The 21,053-nt window shown below is 47.0% G+C and overlaps 1 protein-coding gene across 1 annotated transcript in view; it reads left to right on the top strand.

Annotated features, from left to right (window-relative positions):
* The first annotated feature begins 16,180 nt into the window (after positions 1-16,180).
* ABCA12 (ATP binding cassette subfamily A member 12) overlaps positions 16,181-21,053 on the top strand; it is a 139,099-nt gene continuing 134,226 nt past the window's right edge. The window contains exons 1-2 of the mRNA XM_024099735.3: positions 16,181-16,630; positions 19,440-19,533. Coding sequence (XP_023955503.3) covers positions 16,562-16,630; positions 19,440-19,533 — 163 coding nt within the window. The 5' untranslated portion in view covers positions 16,181-16,561. The remainder of the gene's footprint in view (positions 16,631-19,439; positions 19,534-21,053) is intronic.

Below are 21,053 nucleotides of genomic sequence, written 5' to 3'. Positions count from 1 at the left end.
CAGGGATAATGATAATATGATGGGAAGGGATACTATCCGGGAATTTAAATCCTCTGAGATACAGGACTTCATGCAGCGTTTCAAGCAGCGCCCCAAAGAATCGCTGCTGGCATGGCTGCTCCGATTGTGGGATGAGGGGGTGGATGCCATTACCCTTACCCCCTCTGATCTAGGCAGGATGGGCTCGCTGACCACAGATCCCTCCTTCATAGGAGCCTTAAGGCAGGGGCCTCCACAATGACGGACTTTCCATATCCTTCCCTTATGTCATGGTTAACCATGGCTATTAAGACCATTTGGAGTTCACCCGCAGACATGGATGATGGGTTAGAGCAGTGGGCTTCCATCCCAGAGGGGGTTAGCTAGCTTCGACAGCTGGGAATGCTCACCGGCATATTTGCCGAGGACTTTGAAGGGCCTGACACTGTGGAGCTGACCCGCACCATTCGTACCCAACTCCTGCGGAACGCTCCCCCCCACCTGAAGGCGATGATCCTCCTGATGGTTGGAGGGGCCATAGGATCAGTGGGTGATGCGGCACAGCCCATGATGCAATTGACAGAGATTGATGGTATGATGAAAACCACCAAGCCGCAGCAGGTGAACGTAAAGCAAAAGGAGAGGGTTAGCCGCAACACTATGTTCAAAGACTTACTGAAAGCGGGGACCCCCTTAGAGGAGGTAGATGGAAAAACCAACGCTGAGCTGTTAAGGCGCTGGTTACAGCTCAAACTGGAACAGCGCACCAAGGACAAAGGGGGGCCCCAAAACAAGGCAAATGGCACCCCTCAGCGGGCACAACCGTCTGCCCCGCTCGCAGACTACGTTAAGTGGAAGCTGCCCACCCAATACTGATGGGATGGTGGGTCCCCCCCCCGGTCCCCCCATTTGGAAGTGAGGCGGTTTGTAGTGGGGGACCACCGCCCTTATGTCCCAGTGGAAATCTACTGGCCTAGCAGGGGGCAGCAACAAGTAATGGCCCTTGTGGATATGGGAGCGGAGGTGACTATACTGCATGGCACTCCGCCCCGTTGGGGCTGGTCAGTAATGGTGAGCGGCCCCTGAGGGGTGGATGTTCAGGCCGCGCCAATGAAGTTAAGGCTGGCCATTGGAAAAGCCCCTCCCATGCGGGTCACCGTTCTGATCGCCCCCATTCATGAGTACATATTGGGCATAAATCTCCGAGGGCAAACCCTAGATACTCAGTGGGGACCCGTTTCCTTTGGGCACCCACTGTATGTCCGAGCGGTCATAACCATGCTGCGAGGGCATCCACGGTGGGACCCTGTGGTGCTTCCGACCCCTAACACGGTAGTCAGTACCAAACAGTATCGAATACCTGGTGGGCACGAGGAAATAACCGCCACCATTAAAGGATTGCTCCAGGCGGACATCATCTGTCCCGCCATGAGTGCGTTCAACAGCCCAATTTGGCCAGACTGCAAAAAGGATGGAACCTGGCACATGACGGTCGACTACCGCAATTTGAACAGGGTCACCCCAACCCTAACGGCAGCAGTTCCCGATATGGTCTCCATCATGGAGCGACTCACAACGCGAGTAGGGGAGTGGCATGTGGTAGTGAACTTGGTGAATGCCTTCTTTTCCATCGCCATTGCCTCGCAGAGCCAAGATCAATTCGCCTTTACGTGGGAGGATTGGCAGTACACGTTCACTGTACTGCCCCAGGGGTACAAACATAGTCCTACCATCTGGCACCAGTTGGTTAGCCGAGACCTGGAGCAGGTGGCTCTCCCAGAGGGGGTGGTTTTGGAACACTACATTGATGATGTCCTACTGAGCGGGCCCCACGAGACGGCACTTTCCGAGGCTAAGAACAATGTTTTGCAGGTCCTGGCGGCCAGTGGGTGGGCCGTCAACCCCAGTAAAATCCAGGGACCCAGCCAGGAGGTGATCTTCCTGGGTATACTTTGGTCAGGGCCTCAGCGTAAAATCCTACAGAAGGCCATTGAAACGATGACCCACTTCCCAGAGCCCATTAACATAAGCCAAGCCCAAACTTTCTTGGGCCTTTTAGGATAGTGGGGCACGTTTATTCCCCATCTAGGGTATATCCTGCAGCCCATACAAGCAGTAGTGTGGAAGAAAGGCACATTTAGTTGGGGAGCCAAACAGCATGCCACATTCCAACAGGCTAAAGAGGTGCTCAGCCAACATGCAATACTACGCCCAGGTAAATGGGACACCCCCTTTGAACTTGAGGTAACGGTGGTTGACCATGTGGCCTCGTGGGGGCTATGGCAGCAAGTCTCGGAAGGAGCCCATAGGGTATTGGTCGCGATCCCTACGAGGCTTAGCTGAACGATATACGCCCCTTGGACAGCAGCTGCTTGCAGTAGTATGGGCCCTCCAGCAAACTGAGCCCATAACAGGCACGGAGCCTGTGAAGGTGTGTACTCCGCTTCCAATTATGAGTTGGGTCCGGGACGAGAGCCCGCTTACGCGGACTGGAGTAGCCCAGGCCCAAACCCTATGGAAGTGAAAACACTACCTGCAGCTCCGTATGCAAATGACCCAGGCGAACATTACCAATATGCACACACGGCTCCTCAGTACTGTCACCTTTGAGGAACTGCCCTCTAAAGGGCAGCATGCCTTCGCCCCCCCAGTCGAGGTACCTCAGCCGCCCTGTGTGGAGGCCTCTCCCTACGCCTCCTTAACCGAACAACAATGAGAAGCCGCATGGTTTACTGATGGATCGGCTTCATATAGGGGAGCAGAACGCTGGTGGCGAGCGGCCGCGTACAACCCCTGTCTCAAGGAAATACTGTTTAAGACCAGCCCCGGCCTGTCTAGCCAGTGGGCCGAGCTACGGGCAGCATTTATAACCATCACCGATAACCCGGGGCCCCTCTTTATATATACAGATAGCTGGGCAGTCTACAAAGGCATAACGCAGTGAATGGCCATCTGGCATGTGGCTAGCTAAAAGGTACATGACAGACCCCTTTGGGGGTACAACATGTGGCCTGCAATCTGGGATGCCTGTAGTCAGAGGCCCGTTGCTGTTCGTCATGTAGACGCCCACCTGATAGGGGAAGCAGACGAGGCCCGGTTCAACAAAAAGGTAGATGACATGGTCACAGTCTACGCAGTAGCTGCCCCCAGCCTGGCCGAGTGGATATACCAAAACGTGGTCACCTGGGGAGGGAAAAGGCAATGCAATGGGCCACTGATCGTGGGTTGCAGACTATGATCGGTGCGCAGTGGGATGCCCGTCAGCACTGTCCACAGTGTACGAGGCTCTCCCCCCAGCATTTAAAAACAAAAAAGGGGTACCTGAAGTGAGGCCAAAGACTTGGGGAGGTATGGCAGGTGGACTACATTGGCCCGCTGCCTAAAAGTCAGCAGCATAAGTACTTGCTGACTGCAGTAGACACGTATTCTGGCCTGCTCTTCGTATACCCGTGCGCAAGTGCTACACAGAAGCAAACTATAAAGGGATTAAAAGAACTTATCCGCTATTATGGATCCCCCCTTAAAGTGCAGAGTGATCAGGGAACCCATTTCACAGGGATGGAAGATAGAGAATGGGCTAGGGGGCAAGAAATTGTGTGGGTGTTTCACATTGTATACCACCCGCAGGGCGCCGGGCTCATTGAGTGCATGAACAGTTTGCTTAAAGAGCAGCTACGCAAACTGTCCCCCACTGAATCCCTGGCCGGATGGAGTTGTAACATCCGCCAGCTGCAGCTGCGCTCAATGACCGTGCGCTGTATGGCTCCACCCCATATGCCAGGTTTAAGGGGGAGGTCATCGAGCAGTCCCGTGTGTTGCGAGTGCAGCGTCTGCACCCGCAAGGCCACTTCCCCTTTCAGGCCACCCCGGAAAGCGCTGGTCTTGATCTACAGGCCCCTCAAAAAAGCCTCACTCTGCAGCCTAATAGCAGAAACCTCGTGAGTATTGGCTTAGCCATTGGGCTCCCACAAGGCTATTATGGGCGCATTTCCCCATGCAGTAGCCTGGCCCTCAAGGGCATAGATTTGGGGGCGGGAGTGATCGACGCTGACTACACGGGGGAGGTTAAGGTGCTGTTGGTGCACAATGGCCCACAGGCAATAGCCCTCTCCCAAGGTGAGCGGGTTGCCCAGCTGATTTGCGAGCACATTAAATTGCCTGACATGGAGGAAGTGAAGGCGCTTACGCCCACCACTCAAGCAGGGGGGTTTGGCTCGACTGGGCGTGCAGTTTGGGTCCATGACCCCACCAAGCATAACCCGCTTGAAGAAAAAATCCTAGCCGATGGTCCCGGGGATACTCACCTCGTGTTGCTAAAAGGGGAAGACGCCCCAATTTATGTGCCCTCTAAGCGTCTTTCTTCCAGGTGACCATGACCGCTGCACTGCAGTTTGCACAACCCTGTGGAGCACCCCGGGCGCGCCACCCGAAGACCAAAACCTGTATGATGTCCCTGCGATATGCTCTCTACAGCCTAATCCTTGGACTAGGTTTGATTGCGACTGGTGCCCAAGCCACATGGCACCACAATTCCGCTGTCCCGTGAATGCAGTCAGTGGCACTAGCAGGTAACAAGTTGAACTGCTGGTACTGCGCACATGCCCCCAATTAGCAAGCACTGGCATCCCATGGGCTGCAGTGCCATGGAATGAATCCTGGGCCCTTAACGATACCACCTTTCTCACCAAGTATAATAAAACACCCTCCTACTGGCGTCAAGGGACACCGGTGGTGGTACTGGGAAATGCGCATTGGTGTGTGCAGCAATTTCCAGCAATGGACGCTGTTCGTCCTGTTGGAGAACTTCCCCTGTCCTCGTGTGCAGTAGTAGTAAAATACCTGCCAGGCACCGGGCAATTTAATGTCACCGCCAGCCTACCGGAATTGCACAGTAAGTGAATGGCTGGGGAGACGTGGGTCTCAAGTGACAATTGTTCTGGTTCTTCTGGAACTAATTTGACCTATTAGAATGGCACCACCCTCTGCCATTGGTAGTGGCGTTGGGGCGAGTGGGGACTACATACCCGTGAGTTTTTGTACTATTTCAACACCAGCACACCCGTATGGAAAACGCCCCTCAATACGATTAGACGCGGGCATATCCCGTGCACCCATTATTGGCCTCAGTGTAACCAGAGCTCCGACAGCTGATGTCGGATGGTGCACACTGAGATGGCTTCTCCCCTATTCGTATGGAATGCACACTATGCATGCTCGTGCAGTGCACAATTATATATTGACACGTTCACGACGGAGCACAAACCCCATTGTGCAGAAACCCACAGGCTTTCATCAATTCGTCCGCGCTTTCCTCCTCTGGCTGGGGTAGCCGAATTAGAGCGTGCCATTGTAAATATTTCAGCCACGTTAAAAATTATAAAAAATAATACCATAGATGCGATTCACGCTTTGCAATTAAAGGTAACTTCTCTATCACAAGTAGTATTTCAAAATCGCATGGCATTAAATTATTTATTAGCTGCCCAAGGTGGTGTTTGTGCCTTAATTAATAAAAGTTGTTGTTTTTATTCAAATCAGAATAAGCACATTAAAACTGATGTTCACAATATAATGGACCACTTAAAAGTGTTACATAATGTAGGCTCTAAGGCCTCTGCATGGGATAACTCTTGGCAATGGCTAACCTCCTGGCTTCCGAATTTCGGCGCCTGGGGAGACGCATCGGACTCCTGTTATTAATGGGACTACTGAAATTTGTATGTGTATTTGTCCTACAATGCTGCATAAACTGCTTCTCCACCCTCCTGGCCCGGCTGGCAACACCCAAACCAGTGCGCGCGCTCACCGTGCGCTGGTGGCAGTAACTAGACTAATACACTTCAGTCCGCCAAGGGGTGGAGTGTAGGGGACAGGTTGCGGAAGCTTGGCGAGGAGCTAAGTGGCGGACTGAGTATGTGACTGAATGCGAGCGGAAGATGCAGGCTGTGTAGTTGAAGGCCATGCAATGAACTTTGTTCGGCAGACCCTGCCAAAATGTAGTTTAGTATAGTTCAGCATGTTTTTGTCTGTAAACAAGTTAGCTTATATAATAAGTACGATTTATGAATGAAATAAATGTAGCCAGCTGTTAACCCCATGTAACCTTAAAATAAGTGTTGGGGAGTATAGCATTGCAGCGGACTCCCTTCAGTGGAGTCCTGCCTGGCCAGCTGTCCCGGACGGTCAAAATCCCCCACAGCCCCTCCGTGCACCTCAGGAACTCTCCCCGCACTGCTTGAAGTGTAAGTTCTTCCTTCAGTAAAGCCTTGCTTTTTACTCTCAGGCACTAAGTGTTATTCTTTAGCTGGTATCACGGCCCCCCTTGCGGGCATACCAGCCCATAATAACCAGCCACTATTGCAATTCCTTTTCTCACATTCATATCAGGTAATATCTCTGGCTGTTCTCATGAAACTGGATCCCCTCCCTCAGTCCCTTTCTCTCTGCTTGGCTCTGCTGCACTCTGCTTCCTATCTCCCTGATGGTGGGAGGGCTAACATCACCTCTTTGATGTGATCCTCAAGGGTGATTATGGGACCTTTGGGTCATATGTACAGCCCCTGGGTAGTGTAAAGAGGTGGTTCTAGAGAGCAGTTGTCTCCAGGCACTGATTCCCTTGCTTCAGTAGTTGACCACTGTCACACGGTTTGGGGTGGAATCCAGACCAGTGAGAGACTGAGTCACCCCTGCCCTGTAACCTGGCTGCCTCATATGCTTTACTACTGTAACTCCCTGCCTGGGACGTTCAGTCAGCAGCAAGCATGCATGCCATCACCTGAGTGTCTGTATATAGCTGCAACCCTGATCCAGCAACTTTGATCCCATCAGCCTGTCAGCCACACACCAGTCACGCTCACTGGTCTCGACCAGCCTGGGTTACTACTTGTAGGGTGACTCCAACACACTCCCAGTTCTGAATTTTCCCAAAACCATGTGCTCTGCAAGGGCCAGCCCTCTCCTGGACAGTTCAGAAATAAGTTTGGTTTGTTCCTCTACAGGCACAAAAGCACACCACAGTTTATTAATTTAAGTGGGGGGTAAATATACCCTTTTATGTAAACACAGCATTGAGTTGGTTTATAGTGAAAATAAAACAAATTTGTTAACAATTAGACATAGGTTAAGTGATGCCAAGTAAAGAATAAAAGTAAAGGTGGTTGCAAGCAAATCAAAGTGAAAACAGGTATCTAAAAGTCTAGAACTTAATCTAGCAAGGTACTGGTTTTGCTCAAGATGGTTTCTCTCACCAGTCATTCTTCTTCCCAGCCATGGAGGACTTTCTCTCAGTCAGGCCCTTCCACAGAAGGTGCTGGGTTCCCTTGTCTTCCTAGGTGAAAGATCTTTGCCTAAGTAAGTTTCTCACCTATATTCAGTTTCCAGACACTTCAACCCCCCCTTGGCTGAAGGACCCATCTTTCTCAGCTTCCAAGAGCTCTGGCCCCTTGTGTCTGTCTGGGGCCGGTGCAACCCATTAGGCGACCTAGGCGGTCGCCTAGGGTGCTAACATTTGGGGGGGGCGGCAACCGCAGCGGCCGGATCTTCGGCCACCCTGGTCGTCGTCGGTGTTTCAGGGGCGGGACCTTCCGTCGCCTCTGTCGGGGGCGACATTTCGAGGGAGGGACCTTCCGCCGCCTCTGTCGGGGGTGGCATTTTGGGGGCGGGATCTTCCGCCGCCTAGGGCGGCAAAAAAGCTGGAGGCGCTCCTGTGTCTGTCTAGTGATGGGTGCCAAAGATGGCTTCTGTTTTCGCTTATATCTTCCAAAGTTCAATGCCTTTGTTTCAAGAGACAGGATGCTGTTTTCTCCTTCCTGTGTGCTTCCATTCACCTATCTGTAAATGGGGCTTCTGTTATTTTGATTCAACCATGCTTAATTTACATAGGAGACAGGTAAATAGCTGCCTTCTCTCCTGTTCCACCCTGTTTGGCCACAGACTTCAAAGTATACATCAAGTATCCATATTTCCTAATATAGGCATTGTACAATGATATTAATCACCATGGTGCCAGTAGCTTTCAGAAAAGACCTCACTCTATACACTTGTGTAATATTGTATACAGTCAGTGAATTCAATTGCTTATCACGTGCCCTGCATCTTTATAGACCAGTAAACCTTTGCAATGTATTCTTTGAAGAGTAAAACCGAGACCCAGCTTCTCTCTCCTGCTGGGCATAGATGCCAAGCTGTCTCCTCCCCCACTTGTTAGCTTGATCGCTTTGTTTACCAGATATGTAACTGGACCTTCATTGTCTCTGCCTGACAGCTAGTCAGAGAAGCAAATACACCTTCCTTTGGCTAGGGCAGAGCTGTTTTCCAATGCCCCCTGACATACCTGGCTGACACACATTTTAGTCATCATTCCAGCATGTATCCATAACTCTTAATACACACTACATACGTGCAGCATGCCGGTATATTAACCATCACTGAGTTATTAATTTTCCGATGATACCTCACAAGGCATATTTTGTACAAAGAACATTACAATAGTGTGTAGGCTGTGAATTTAGGGATAGTTAGGGTCACTACCACACAACAGACACCTTACTACATGCTGTCATGCTGTGACACGTGTAATGTTGGCTCAATGCTGAGCACTCTGCTACTGCTCCAACAGAGAACTTCAGAACATGCTCGGCCTTTGGCATGAACACCAGTGAAGCCCACTCAGTAGTTTATTTCATTCTCTCCTATTTGCGCTTGCTAGCTCTCTAGGGTCTGCCTACCGTGCAAGTGGCGGTGTGATCGTAGCACAGGTAGGCAACCAGTGCTAGATTTAATCTAGTTAGCACAGGCAACACTAGTAGTGTAGATGTGGCGGCATGGGTTAGCAACCTGGGTACACACTCTCTGGGAATCCTGGGGACTCTTAGTTTCTCACTCCTTTCCAGAGTTCTCAGTCCCAAACACATAAAGCTACATTATATAAGGCAAGGATATGGAATATGAAGATGCTTATTTGCATTCACTAGTTTATGCTCAGACACCCATATTTGCATGAATAAAAACTTCCCAAACAAAATCCAGATGTGTGAATGTTTGTGGGAAAGCAAACTAAGATAATAAACTGTTTGGGGGAGGAACCATCTTTTTGTTCTGTTTGTACAGCGCCTTGCACAATGGGGGCTCCTAGGTGTTACTATTATTTATATTACATAATAACTTTAAAAAGTGCACACGTGGATTATACCGAATCATGCTTCAGAACTCACAAATGTGTTTGCAAATCACTTTCCCCACTCTTTGCGCATCTCCACGTTCACAGGAACAGATTCTGCTTTTCACTCCTGTGATCAGAACTGGCAAATTGCACCTGAACTCAGAATGGTGGAAATGTCATTCTCTTCTGCTCTTCAACAAGTTACCCTCTGGCTACCTCCCACAGGGAGTGTTTGCTGACTCAGTTCAAAAAAGGAAGTAAGGATATAAATTTGCTTGAGACAATTATTATCCCAATCACAATGTTCTTTTTAAATAAGTGTTTGAGCGAATACCAAAAGGGAGCAATTAAGACTCTTGCCTCATAAGAACTTGGCAAAGCGCTGAATGGTGAAGCCATAAATCCGTTCCCTTTCTACCTTGCCCCCCAGAGCAAATGTGTCTATTTTTGCAATTTATTCAGCTCAAGAGAGTAATGGAGTCAGATTTGTAAATGGCAATCGGACAAGAAGAAGTTCGCCCTGCTGGAGCCTCATTCACATAGTTAAAATAAGAGTTGTGTTCCCAGCATTAGAAAATGCTGTTGACACAGACACAAATCACACTTTTCTACTCACAGCGTAGAGTAGTGGGCAGGCTGTGCACAGCTTTGGGAAGTGGGGACTAGAGCTGGATGGGTCACATCATTTGGACAAAACGTTTTTTGGTATGAAAAATGTGGATTCCCATTGCCCAGAACATTTCACGAATTTGTGTTGAATTCATCAAAATTGTTTCAGTTCGGAAAAAAAATCCCCCAAAATCTAACAGTTTCATTTTGACATTTTTGTTTGGATTTTTGTATTTGAAATGACATTTGGTTTTGAATTTTGTTTTAATTTAATTTAAAAAGATTTAAGAAAAATCTCAAAGAGGGAAAGAAAATGTTTCATATCAGTTCAAACCAAACATTTTGTTTGCCCCGAAACAATTTTTTTTTTTTTTTACTTTTTCAGGTCGTCGCAAAATTTTCATTTCAGGCTGACCCAAAATAAATGTTTTCCACAATTTTTCAGTTTGAGCAGAGAACCAAAAAAATCAGTTATTTGCCCGGCTCTAATGGGGACTTTTGATCCTCTTCCTAGTTGCTATATGAGTGGCCAGAGTATGTTCTTTAAGTTGTCTGTGCCTCTGTTTCCCCTTCCCATCCTTTGCCCTGTCTGTTTACATTCTGAGCTCTCCTGGGCTGTGGTCCCTTCAAAGTCTTTGAAGTATTTCCTTCACAGTTCCTGAACCCACACACTCCCCCTCACAGCCTTTCGAACCTATGCAGGGAAGATGCATCTCTTCTGCAGGCAACAGCTCCGTCTTTGTTATTTCAGTGCCATTGGCTTGTAGTTGCTCTGCCATCTCTTCAAGTTGTTTCTGGCCATTAGGACTGGCTCCAAGGTACGGAGAGGGGAGGGCCTTTTTAATTGTCATTTTGGCTTTGCAAGTCACAAAGCTGGCTCAAGTGTGGCAGAACTATCTTGCCATCGGCACAGGAATTGTTGAGTCTTTTTCACCCCACATGAGTTCCCAAGTTTTCTAGTGAGAGGAGAAAAGACCCATTTGCCCAATGATAAAATAAATGGCGGCGGACAGGAAGTGAGGATCAAGGCAGGCTTTGCTTGTTGAATTCACCTCTTCTCTTCATCCCCCTGTTCCACGCCATTATTATAAAGTTCCCTTTAATTTCAGCAAGTGTGAAATTTGGGTGTCTCAGCAACAATTAAACCAGCTAATTAAGCAATGCTAATAACTTGGGGGCCAGGATAATTTGTCCCTTCTGTTGCCCGAGCCCATCCTAAAAAGATCCTTCCATTTTGCCAGCTAGCCCAGAAGAACCTGTCTGAGTTAGGTAGGGGGTGACTCATGGTGAAAGAGATTCAAGGAGAGAAGTAGTAACCAAAATTGCATGTACATTGCCTTGGAACAGGCAGTCAGGATTGTATTGTGATTATTGTTAGAGGAAAAAAGAAAGAAAATAAAAATCCTGCAGCTTATTCCGCAGTGTTTAACTCTGCTTCCTTCCCCAGACCTGAAAAAGAGCTCTGTGTAGCGCGAAAGCTTGTATCTTCCACCAACAAAAGTTGGTCCAATAAAAGCTATTACCCCACCTACCTGGTGTCTGTCATATCCTGGGACCTACATAGCTCAACAACACTGCAAACCGTGTTTAACTTCTCCACTGAGTAGCTGGGGTTCTCTCCCCATTTATATATGCCAAAGTTCATAGAGGTCAAGTCCACAATAGCGTTCGTATGTGTTGTCGTTATGTATTATATGTGTAGAGTTGGTTGTAGGCGGTTGGAGGTTCTGTTCTCTTTTTAGGGTGTGTTTGACAATGTTGTCTTGTCTGATCAAATCCACTTTCATTTATTGTTTTGTTAAGGTCACCATAGAGCTTTGTGCTTGGACCCCCAGGAATTTAGCTCCTCAGCGGGTGTTAACCAGCTGAGCATCTGGCCTGTTATTTTGAATATTCTTCTGCAGGAGGATTCAATGGAACACTGCCAAGTGCTAGGCTACGACTCAACGGGATGGAAAAATGGGTCAGACTTTTTGTCAGCCCACGTACCACTTTCCTTTAAGGGCAATGAAAACACCAGGGAGCAGCTAATGCATTCAGACACTGATCAAGGGCAATCAGGCTATTTCTAATCACACCTATGACCAGGCTCTAATCCCTGCAGTGATGGTGTTTTGTTCGACCCTGAACAGCAGAGAAATGAGATATTATACACAGGATCTCAGAGTTGGCCTGGTAATCCAGTGCCATCGCAATGCAGAGGACATGTCCTGGCTCGGCTAGGGAATGCACGGTGGCAGCCCATTCAGCCCTTTGCACTTACATAGCATCTTCCACCCCAGCACCTCCGCTCTCTTCACAAGCATTAATTAGTTAAGCAACACAGGACAGGGATGTAGACATTACTACTCACAATTTATAAATGGGGAAATGGAGGTACAGACGGAGTAAACGACTTCCCTAAGGTCAGATGGGAAGTGTTGTGACAGAGACAGGAATAGACTTCTGTATCTTCTGACTCTTAGGGTGGGGTGCAGGAATGGGGAGCCTAATAATCATAGTGGGTTTATAACCATATTTGGTAAATCAGCGGAGCTGGTTGAAAAAAAAAATTTTCTCCCATGGAAAATTATGATTTTTTTTTAAATAAACAGGAAGAGTCCCCAAAACTGGGGAAAAAAAAAAAAAGTCCAAAAACGGTTGGGAAAAAAAATCCTCAAACTACTGAATACCAGGGGAAAATTGACCAATTTAATTTTTTTCAGTTTTTGGCTGCAAACTTTCTGGGCTGGGGTTTTCCAGTAACAGGCTGAAATCTTTCAAGGAAAGCTGTTACTTTCTGCAAAACTTCTCATCTAGTCAAACATATTTTTTCAACAACAAAGAAGTTTCAGGAGAAAATTTGCAGCCAGCTCTATGGAAGATCTAAAGAGTAGGCTCTCCTCTCCGAATGTGACTGTCACCTGGGGACGAACACTGGCCTGCTGACTGGTTCGAGAATGCTGATAGACATTAGCACAGTGCCTGGGGAAGGCTAAGCTTATGAAGAGTAATAATTTTACATTTAAATAGAGCCTTTCCTAGGGAAAGATCACAAGCTGGTTTTTGTATTTGCCCTCATATGGGAACCATTCTTGCAGCTCCATGTGGAGTAGAACAAAGGGTACATCCAGGGCCGGTGCAATCATTTAGGCGACCTAGGTGGTCGCCTAAGGCGCTAGGATTTGGGGGGTGCCATTTTCTTTGGCAGCGACCGCGGCGGCCGGATCTTCGGCCGCCCCGGTCGCCGCCGGCATTTAGGCAGAGGGAGCTGGGGCAGCGGAGTGCGGGGAGGGCCGCCTGCAGCAAGGGGGGGGGCGGCACACAGGGGAACTCCCCGCCCCAGCTCACCCCTACCCCGCCTCCTCCCCAAGCACGCTGTGGCTGCTTCACTTCTCCCGCCTCCCAGGCTTGTGGCGCCAATCAGCTTAGGCGCCGCAAGCCTGGGAGGCGGGACAAGTGAAGCAGCGACAGCGTGCTTGGGGAGGGGGAGGAGGTGGGGCAGGGGTGAGTTGGGGCGGTGGGGTGCCTCAGGGTGGGGGGTGGGGAGCTGCTGCAGGGGGGGTGCCTCAGGGAGGGGGGGGAGCTGCCACGGGGGGGGGGTGCCTCAGGGCAGGAGCTCGGGGACGGGGGCGGGGGGCGCAAGGTGGAAGTTTCGCCTAGGGCGCGAAACATCCTTCCACCGGCCCTGGGTACATCTGCACTGCGAAAAAACAACAACCCTGGGGCAGCAAATCTCAGAGCCTCTGAGCATGGCTGGCATGTATTTTTTTGTTTTTGTTTTTTGGTAGACATAATCTTACGCACCAGGCATCCTGCACTAGTGACACAACACAACAGTTTTTAGGCGGGGAAATGAAAAAAACCCATTGACTTTCCAAGGGGCGCAGCCAGTTGAATTAGGAGACTTCTCTTGGAGTATGGCTACTGCAGATATTATTATTACTACTTATCATAGCCACAGTGTAACATAAAGCTTTGATAAGCGTAGTGCTCTACAGACCTGGGAGAGCACTCCATGCTTAAATGCAGTAAAGGCAGGAATTTAGACAATTGTTATCGCATTGTCGCACCTGATATGGAGTCTGTAGTACTCATTATGTGAGGAGAAGAGTCCTCTTGGAAGTGGAAGGACTTGGCTGAGCTCTTGAGCTGCAAATTGTCTTCCTCTTGGGAAGGGGCAGGTCCAGATTAGCTGTAGCATGGAGGTAGTTTTGATTGGCACCAACACCAGCCGGGGGAGAGAGGGGCATGAGTAATACCGAATGACACCTGCATATAACAAGGAATAAACAAGCAGAATCTTACAGCAACTAGACACACAAACTATCTGACTGGAAGTGTGCATTATAAAATGTGCTTTTCTAAGGTGGTATATCTAAAATTTATCCCCAGAAGTGTACACATTTTAAAGCAATACAGATTAGTATCCTGTGTCAATTCATTTCTCTCTTGGCAAGGAAACAGCCCACTCCTGGAGCCAAATCCAGTCTAATCTACCTATTTACCAATCCATTTCTACTGCACTCATCACCGTGATGAGTGACAGTGGAAGTAATTAACCATTGGAACAATTTATCAGGGGTCATGGTGGATTCTCCATCAATGACAATTTTCAAATCAAGATTAGATTTTTTTTTAAAAAGCTCTGCTCTAGGAATTATTTGGGGGCAGTTCTCTGGCCTGTGCTATACAGGAGAACAGACTAGATGATCACAATGGTCCTTTCTGGCCTTAGAATCTGTGAATTTATGAAACTTCCTGACTGCTTAGAAGCTCAGACAATACCGCGTCACAGTTCTGATTGTGTATCTGTTTGGAACTGTACAGCTGTTTAGTGGCTGACTAGAAAGACAGATAGATGTCATACGTTAATGTGCTTGCAGTGTTCTTTTCGCCATGTTGGTCCCAGGATATGAGAGAGACAAGGTGGGTTAAGTAATATCTTTTATTGAACTGGTGAAAGAAACAAGCTTTTGAACTCTTGGAAACTTGAAAGCTTGTGTCGTCCACCACCAAAAGAGACAAACTCTCTCATACTTCTAATCTAACAGATATGGAAGACTATCTTTTAATTCAAGAGCTGGAAGCCTGTGGTTTTGGTAAGAAGGGACTTTCATGATTATGAACACTTTATGAGGTATCCAGATCATGTGGTGATTGGTGTAGTATAAAAATGTCAATAGATAGATGGGTCCTATTCCCAAATCCACATTTATTCAGGTCGCTAACAATCGTAGTGACTTATATGTAAATGTAGAGATGAGCAAAACTGGATGTGGTCTTGGTTTACATAGACTTGCTGTTGACATATAGACTTTGCAAAACTAAAACAAGGGGTATTTCAAATCCAGCTCCTATGCTATCCCAAGCCCCAGACTTTAGGAGAATTCAGATAACTGATTCTGATTATGGCCCAACTTTATTTCCAAACCTCACTGACTAGGTTATGGTTTTGATTGAGTGAGAGGGTAGGTGTGTGTCCCATTTTACCTGAATCCTCAAGTTTCTGTAGTAAGAGAGATTTCAGGTCAAAGATTTTACTCTCAACTTTTCTCTAGTAGTGGCCTTAGACTATAATAGATAAATCCCACTCACTGTTTAACTGCACTGCTGTTCTCCCAACTCCTGACTATGGAATTGAGTCACAGCTAAGTTAAATTGAATTTGAGAATGAACTCAGCCTTACCAGGCAAGGTGCCCATGTACGTGTGTGTGCAGCTGCCCTCTTCTACATAGAATCAGAGCTGCCCAGATCCTCCCACCTGGCTGAGCTGTTGAGCTATTCCATAGCAAATTGCATATCAGTTCCACAATTCATAGTTGTTCATACATGCTAGATGTTTTGTATGAGGTGATGCTGTCCACTGTGCTATCTTTACGTTTCCAGCTATCCAGCTATCTAGCTATCTGTCTAATTTTCCTAGTTAGCTAGCTACTAGCATGAACATTCACTAACAAAAATGATATTTAAATCACACCAGTGATCTGAATTAACCTCACAAAAGGCTCAGTCCTGCAGCAAAATTCCCATTACATTGCATCTGTCACAGGGAGTTCAATGAGAGTTTTGCCTGAGTGAAGATTGCATGATTGAGCCTACAGGAAGGAAGCCCAAGTTAGAAATGTGGGCCTTTGGATCAGTCCATGATGGTTGAATTTTACATGCAATGAATGTATTTTTCCATCCTTAACATTCTTATAATAATTTCCTTTAAGTTTAGATTTAATGGAGAACCTCCATGTAGATACAGCTGATTTGACTTTAGGTAAGCAAAGAATGCACATGTTGCTGCTGCTGTTTTTGACTCCCAGTCATTGTGTGTGTGTTAAAGGAGGGCAGAGAAAAATGACCGGTCATACAGGCCTGGCAAGCAGCCTACTGATGAATTTTTTATGACACCTCTTCCTCAGGTGCAATGTGTGGGCAGATAGGTAGTTTCATCAAGGCGTGTAGCAACTTCAGCAGACGCATCTTGGAATGCCACCCATTTTATCACTCCGGGATTGAACAAAGCACAGTTAAGAAAGACTGGATGTTATAATTAACACAAGCCACTACAGGCTGCTGCGTCTGTCTCCTCACCATTAGAAGAATAACCTGTTGAATTTGCTAGGAGCTATTGCAGTAGAGAAAGGAGCTAGATTTACTGGGAATACAGCAGCTACGAGTGGCTCAGGTAGCCGCTCCAAAGCTATGCTGTGGGGAGGAGGAAGGGGCTCGTATGCTGGACGCAGCAAATCTGGTTGGGTCAGAGCATAAATTTTTGCTTTCTGAGACTGAGGGGAAAGAGAGGAAGCTGCTCGTCTGCTTTTGCTTGGGCTCTCCCAAGGATGGCTTCACTCTTTCAGCACTTGCGGATCCTGCTGTGGAAGAATTGGCTGAGCGTCAAGAGACAGCCTGTGAGTATGAAAATGAAACTGCTGGAGGGGTGAGGAGAGAGTCTGAGGCAACGGAATGGAGGGAAGGGAAGTTCGGTGGTTTCTAAAGCCTTTGGGAGCAAGTGACAGGTGTAGAGAGAGGAGGAGAGGCTGGAAGTGAAAACTTGTATTTTTGCGACAGCTGAAGTCAGGGAGGGATAACTCAGTGGTTTGAGCATTGGCCTGCTAAACCCAGGTTGTGAGTTTAATCCTTGAGGGGGCCATTTAGGGATCTGGGGCAAAAATCTGTCTGGGGATTGGTCCCGCTTTGAGCAGGGGGTTGGACTAGATACCTCCTGAGGTCCCTTCCAACCCTGATATTCTATGGGTCTATGAAAGGCTCTGGTCCTGCATCGGGATCCACCAGTATGGACCCTGGGCACCCAGGTGAAGCTCCACGGAAGTCAATGGGGCTCTACAGGGGTCCAGAGGTCCATGCTGGCAGGACCCGATGCAGGAACATGGCCATATCTGATATGTTCATTGTCTGAACTAAGGACCTGATCCTGCTGCTAGCTCCAGGTGGGCAGAGTGCAAGGTACAGAAAAGGGCAACAAAATGATTAGGGGTCTGGAACAGCTTCCATATGAGGTGAGATTAATAAGATTTGGACTTTTCAGCTTGGAAAAGAGACACCTAAGGGGGTATATGATTGAGGTCTCTAAAATCATGACTGGTGTGGAGAAAGTAAATAAGGAAGTGTTATTTACTCCTTCTCAGAACACAAGAACTAGGGGTCACCAAATAAAATTAATAGGCAGCAGGTCTAAAACAAACAGAAGGAAGTATTTCTTCACACAACATAGAGTCAACCCGTGGAACTCCTTGCCAGAGGATATTGTGAAGTCCAAAACTATAACAGGGTTAAAAAAAGAACTAGATTAATTAATGGAGATTAGGTCCATCAGTGGCTATTAGCCAGGATGGGCATGGATGGTGTCTCTAGCCTCCGTTTGCCAGAAGCTGGGAATGGGTGACAGCATATGGATCACTTGATGATTACCTGTTCTGTTCATTCCTTTGGGGGCACCTGGCACTGGCCATTGTCATTAGACAGGATACTGGGCTAGATGGACCTTTGGTCTGACCCAGTATGCTGTTCTTACGTCTGCAGCTAAATCTAATTCTGTCAAGAGAGTGCTGCTAAGGGGAGACTTCTCACAGATGGTGACCCTGGGGCCATTTTGGCCCCAAACTGTAAGGAACAAGGACTTGTCTATAGAGAGAAACTCAGAATTCATTTCCTCCCATGGTGCACCCAGCAGCCCTGCAGATCTTCCTAGCCTCCTCATAAGCAGCAGTGTCTATTTGTCTATCATTGATTCTTGTGCTGCTCCCAACACCCTGGCCTGCAATTATGTTGCAGGAGTTTACATTAGTAATAATGCGAGTGTGTGTGTGTACGTGCTCAAGGTATTCTTAATTAAACAACATGCATCAGAGATTTGATTGCAGGGGAGGAGGAGAAAGTGGGTAATAATGTAAAAGAATGATAAAGGTACTATTTTCAGTCACATACTGGTATTCTAAATAGCACAGAGAAGAAAAGGCATGTAAATCAGTTGTCTCTAAAGGCTAAAATGTTGCTAAATGCTGAAACTGTGCAAATAGACGCTGAATGGGAAGGAGCATTTTCCTGTGTCTGATTTGGTGGAGTTGTTTCCTTCATTGGACAATGCAAAGACTCTCTGTCCCACTCCTAGAAATCAGCTCTGCTGTCAGTTACACGGGCATAAGTCCACATGAGCCCCATTGGCCTTGCTGGAGTTCCTCTGATCCATCCTCCCTCTGATGGTGTATCTCAGAAATGAATCAAGCTCCTAGGCAATGGGCCTACCTCTGGGTTTTCAGTAAAGAGAACATTCCATCACCTTTTGGAAAACTGTGTGGATAATAGCTTTTTTCAAAAAGTGTGAATATTGTTGAAAAATACATTTAAAATGGGTCGGCTTTGGGCACAATTGTCAGTAAAACAATCCTCTCACGCTTTGACTTCTGGCATAATAACCACCATCCCAGGAACTTTGACACTCCTTCCATTACTATTGTCTAGCACTATCTCAATGTGTATAACATTATCTCCATCTAAGAGATGAACCTTCCTGTGTTTTGGTATTTCCAAGTGAATCACCTTAAGGTCATTTTGCAATTTTATTGCCCTTATAAATATTACCTGGTTTTTAATAGTGTACATATAATAGTAATACCCAGTTTTTATCATCAGTAGATGTCAAAGCGCTTGGAGGTCACTATCCTCATCTCCACTTTACAAGTGATTTGCCCAAGCTCACCCAGCAGCAGAGATGAGAGTAGAACCCTACTTTTCCATATCCCTGTTCTAGCCACTAAGGGCTTGTCTTCACTACAGTTGCTGGTTAATCTAAGCTACGCAATTTGAGTTACGTTAGTATTGTAACACAAGTCGACGTAGCTTAGATCTACTTACCGTGGGGTCCATACTACATTATGTTGACGGGAGACGCTCTCCCGCCAACATTGCTTCTGCCTCTTGTTGAGGTGGAGTACAGAAATCGGTGGGAGAGTGCTCTATCATCGATTGAGCATGTCTTTACTAGACTCGCAAAATTGATGCCACTGCATTGCAGAGGTGCCAGTTTAGCTCCGTAGTGAAGACAAACCCGAAGCGACACTGCCTCTCAAAACAAGACAACCACTATTTACAGCATACGAATTATGATACATACATATTGGTACTTGTACTTTCTAACCAAGTTCTGGTGCTCACCAATACAACCACTATAACAAATATGCCTTTATTACTGTTTTATAGCTTTGGTCGTTCACCTTAATTTCCTGGCCTTTGATTGTTTTTATAATCCTGGCTATTGTCCGAATCAAATTTCCTCCGGAGCCTCAACCAAACTGTAAGTAACTGGAACATTTCTATTTCTTTGGGATTTAATTCCCATTTCAGTGACTGAAGTATTACTTTGAAGTATTTGGTTCCTTTACATGTACAATTCTCTATCGTTTCCAGCTGAAATTTCCTTAGGTACAGAATGCTGCATACAAAACGTCTATGCTCTTCTGAGGTTATTTTTATTTACAGGTCTTTCATATTACCTTCATAGTTAGAAAGGGGGTTTACACATATTCCGCATTGAGATCTGCTCAGATACTACTGTAATGGGGGGCAATATAAACCCCTAGATAAACAAAGGGAGAGAGGGCAGTATGAGACACTCCTATTCAGCAAAGAAAGTAAGTACAAAGCTAACGGCCCGCGCCCAGATCCACGAGGGTATTTATGCTTCTAACTTCTATTGTATTCAGAAGTTAGGAGCCTAAATACTTCTATGGATCTGGGCCCATATCCTTAGCTGGTGTAAATCATAGAATCATAGAATATCAGGGTTGGAAGGGACCTCAGCAGGTCATCTAGTCCAACCCTCTGCTCAAAGCAGGACCAATCCCCAACTAAATCATCCCAGCCAGGGCTTCGTCAATCCTGACCTTAAAAACCTCTAAGGAAGGCGATTCCAACACCTCCCTAGGTAACTCATTCCAGTGCTTCATCAATGGATGAAAGAGATCTGTCTCTTTATGTCAGCTGAAGATCTGGTGCTAAACGCATTCCATTTTGTTTGCATATAACCAGTGTTGCCAACTCTTGGGATTTTATCATAAGATGAGCAATATTTGCTGTTTTCTTGGAAAGCCTCACTTCTGGGAGTCATGTGACCACATGCTCGACTTTCATTTTTGTAAAAAAGTAGGTTTTTAGCTCTCGTAGTTACAGAGGAACACTTGGAAATGTGGGGTGAAATCCTTCTCCCTGCTGTGGCCCTGTTACAGCACGGAAAAGGACTGTAGCACTGTAAAGGGCCCTAAAAGCCCTGTATCTGTCCAAAGCAGGATTCCCCTGGTGCAGCCACCACAGAAACAGCCATAAATCTGCCTTCTAAGGACCCCCTTGCAAGTGCTGATGTAGGGTGCGTGGCGGGAGTGGGACAGGGGATAGGAGAGAAGGGGCAGGGGCAGGGCTATAGCACCCAGTGCTTCCTGACCGGCGCTAGTGCATATTTTTAAGGATGCAATCACTGAGCATAGGTAAGGAATTGTTTACAATCACGTAGCAATGGACAGATTATTACATGTAGCTAGCACAGTCAGCAAAGAGAATAAGCTGCAGAGAGAGAGAACGAGCTTCTCAGACACTGACTTTTGTATGCTTAAAGATTCTCACTGAAAACCTCAGTTTAAGAGCTAATCTCATCTAATCAGGGAACCTAAAAGTACCATGAGATCTGCAACTATGTCCAGTCAAGACTAACACAGCTCAAATCTTAATATCAAATTCTCCATAGGACAGGCTCCTCGGCTATCGACTGGTCTGGAATAATTCAGTGACTAATGTTCAATAATGAATAAATAGATTGGGAGG

Source organism: Chrysemys picta, chromosome 11, assembly GCF_011386835.1.
Source record: "Chrysemys picta bellii isolate R12L10 chromosome 11, ASM1138683v2, whole genome shotgun sequence".
NCBI classification, from domain to species: Eukaryota; Metazoa; Chordata; order Testudines; family Emydidae; genus Chrysemys; species Chrysemys picta.
This window is presented reverse-complemented; position numbering and strand designations above follow the sequence as displayed.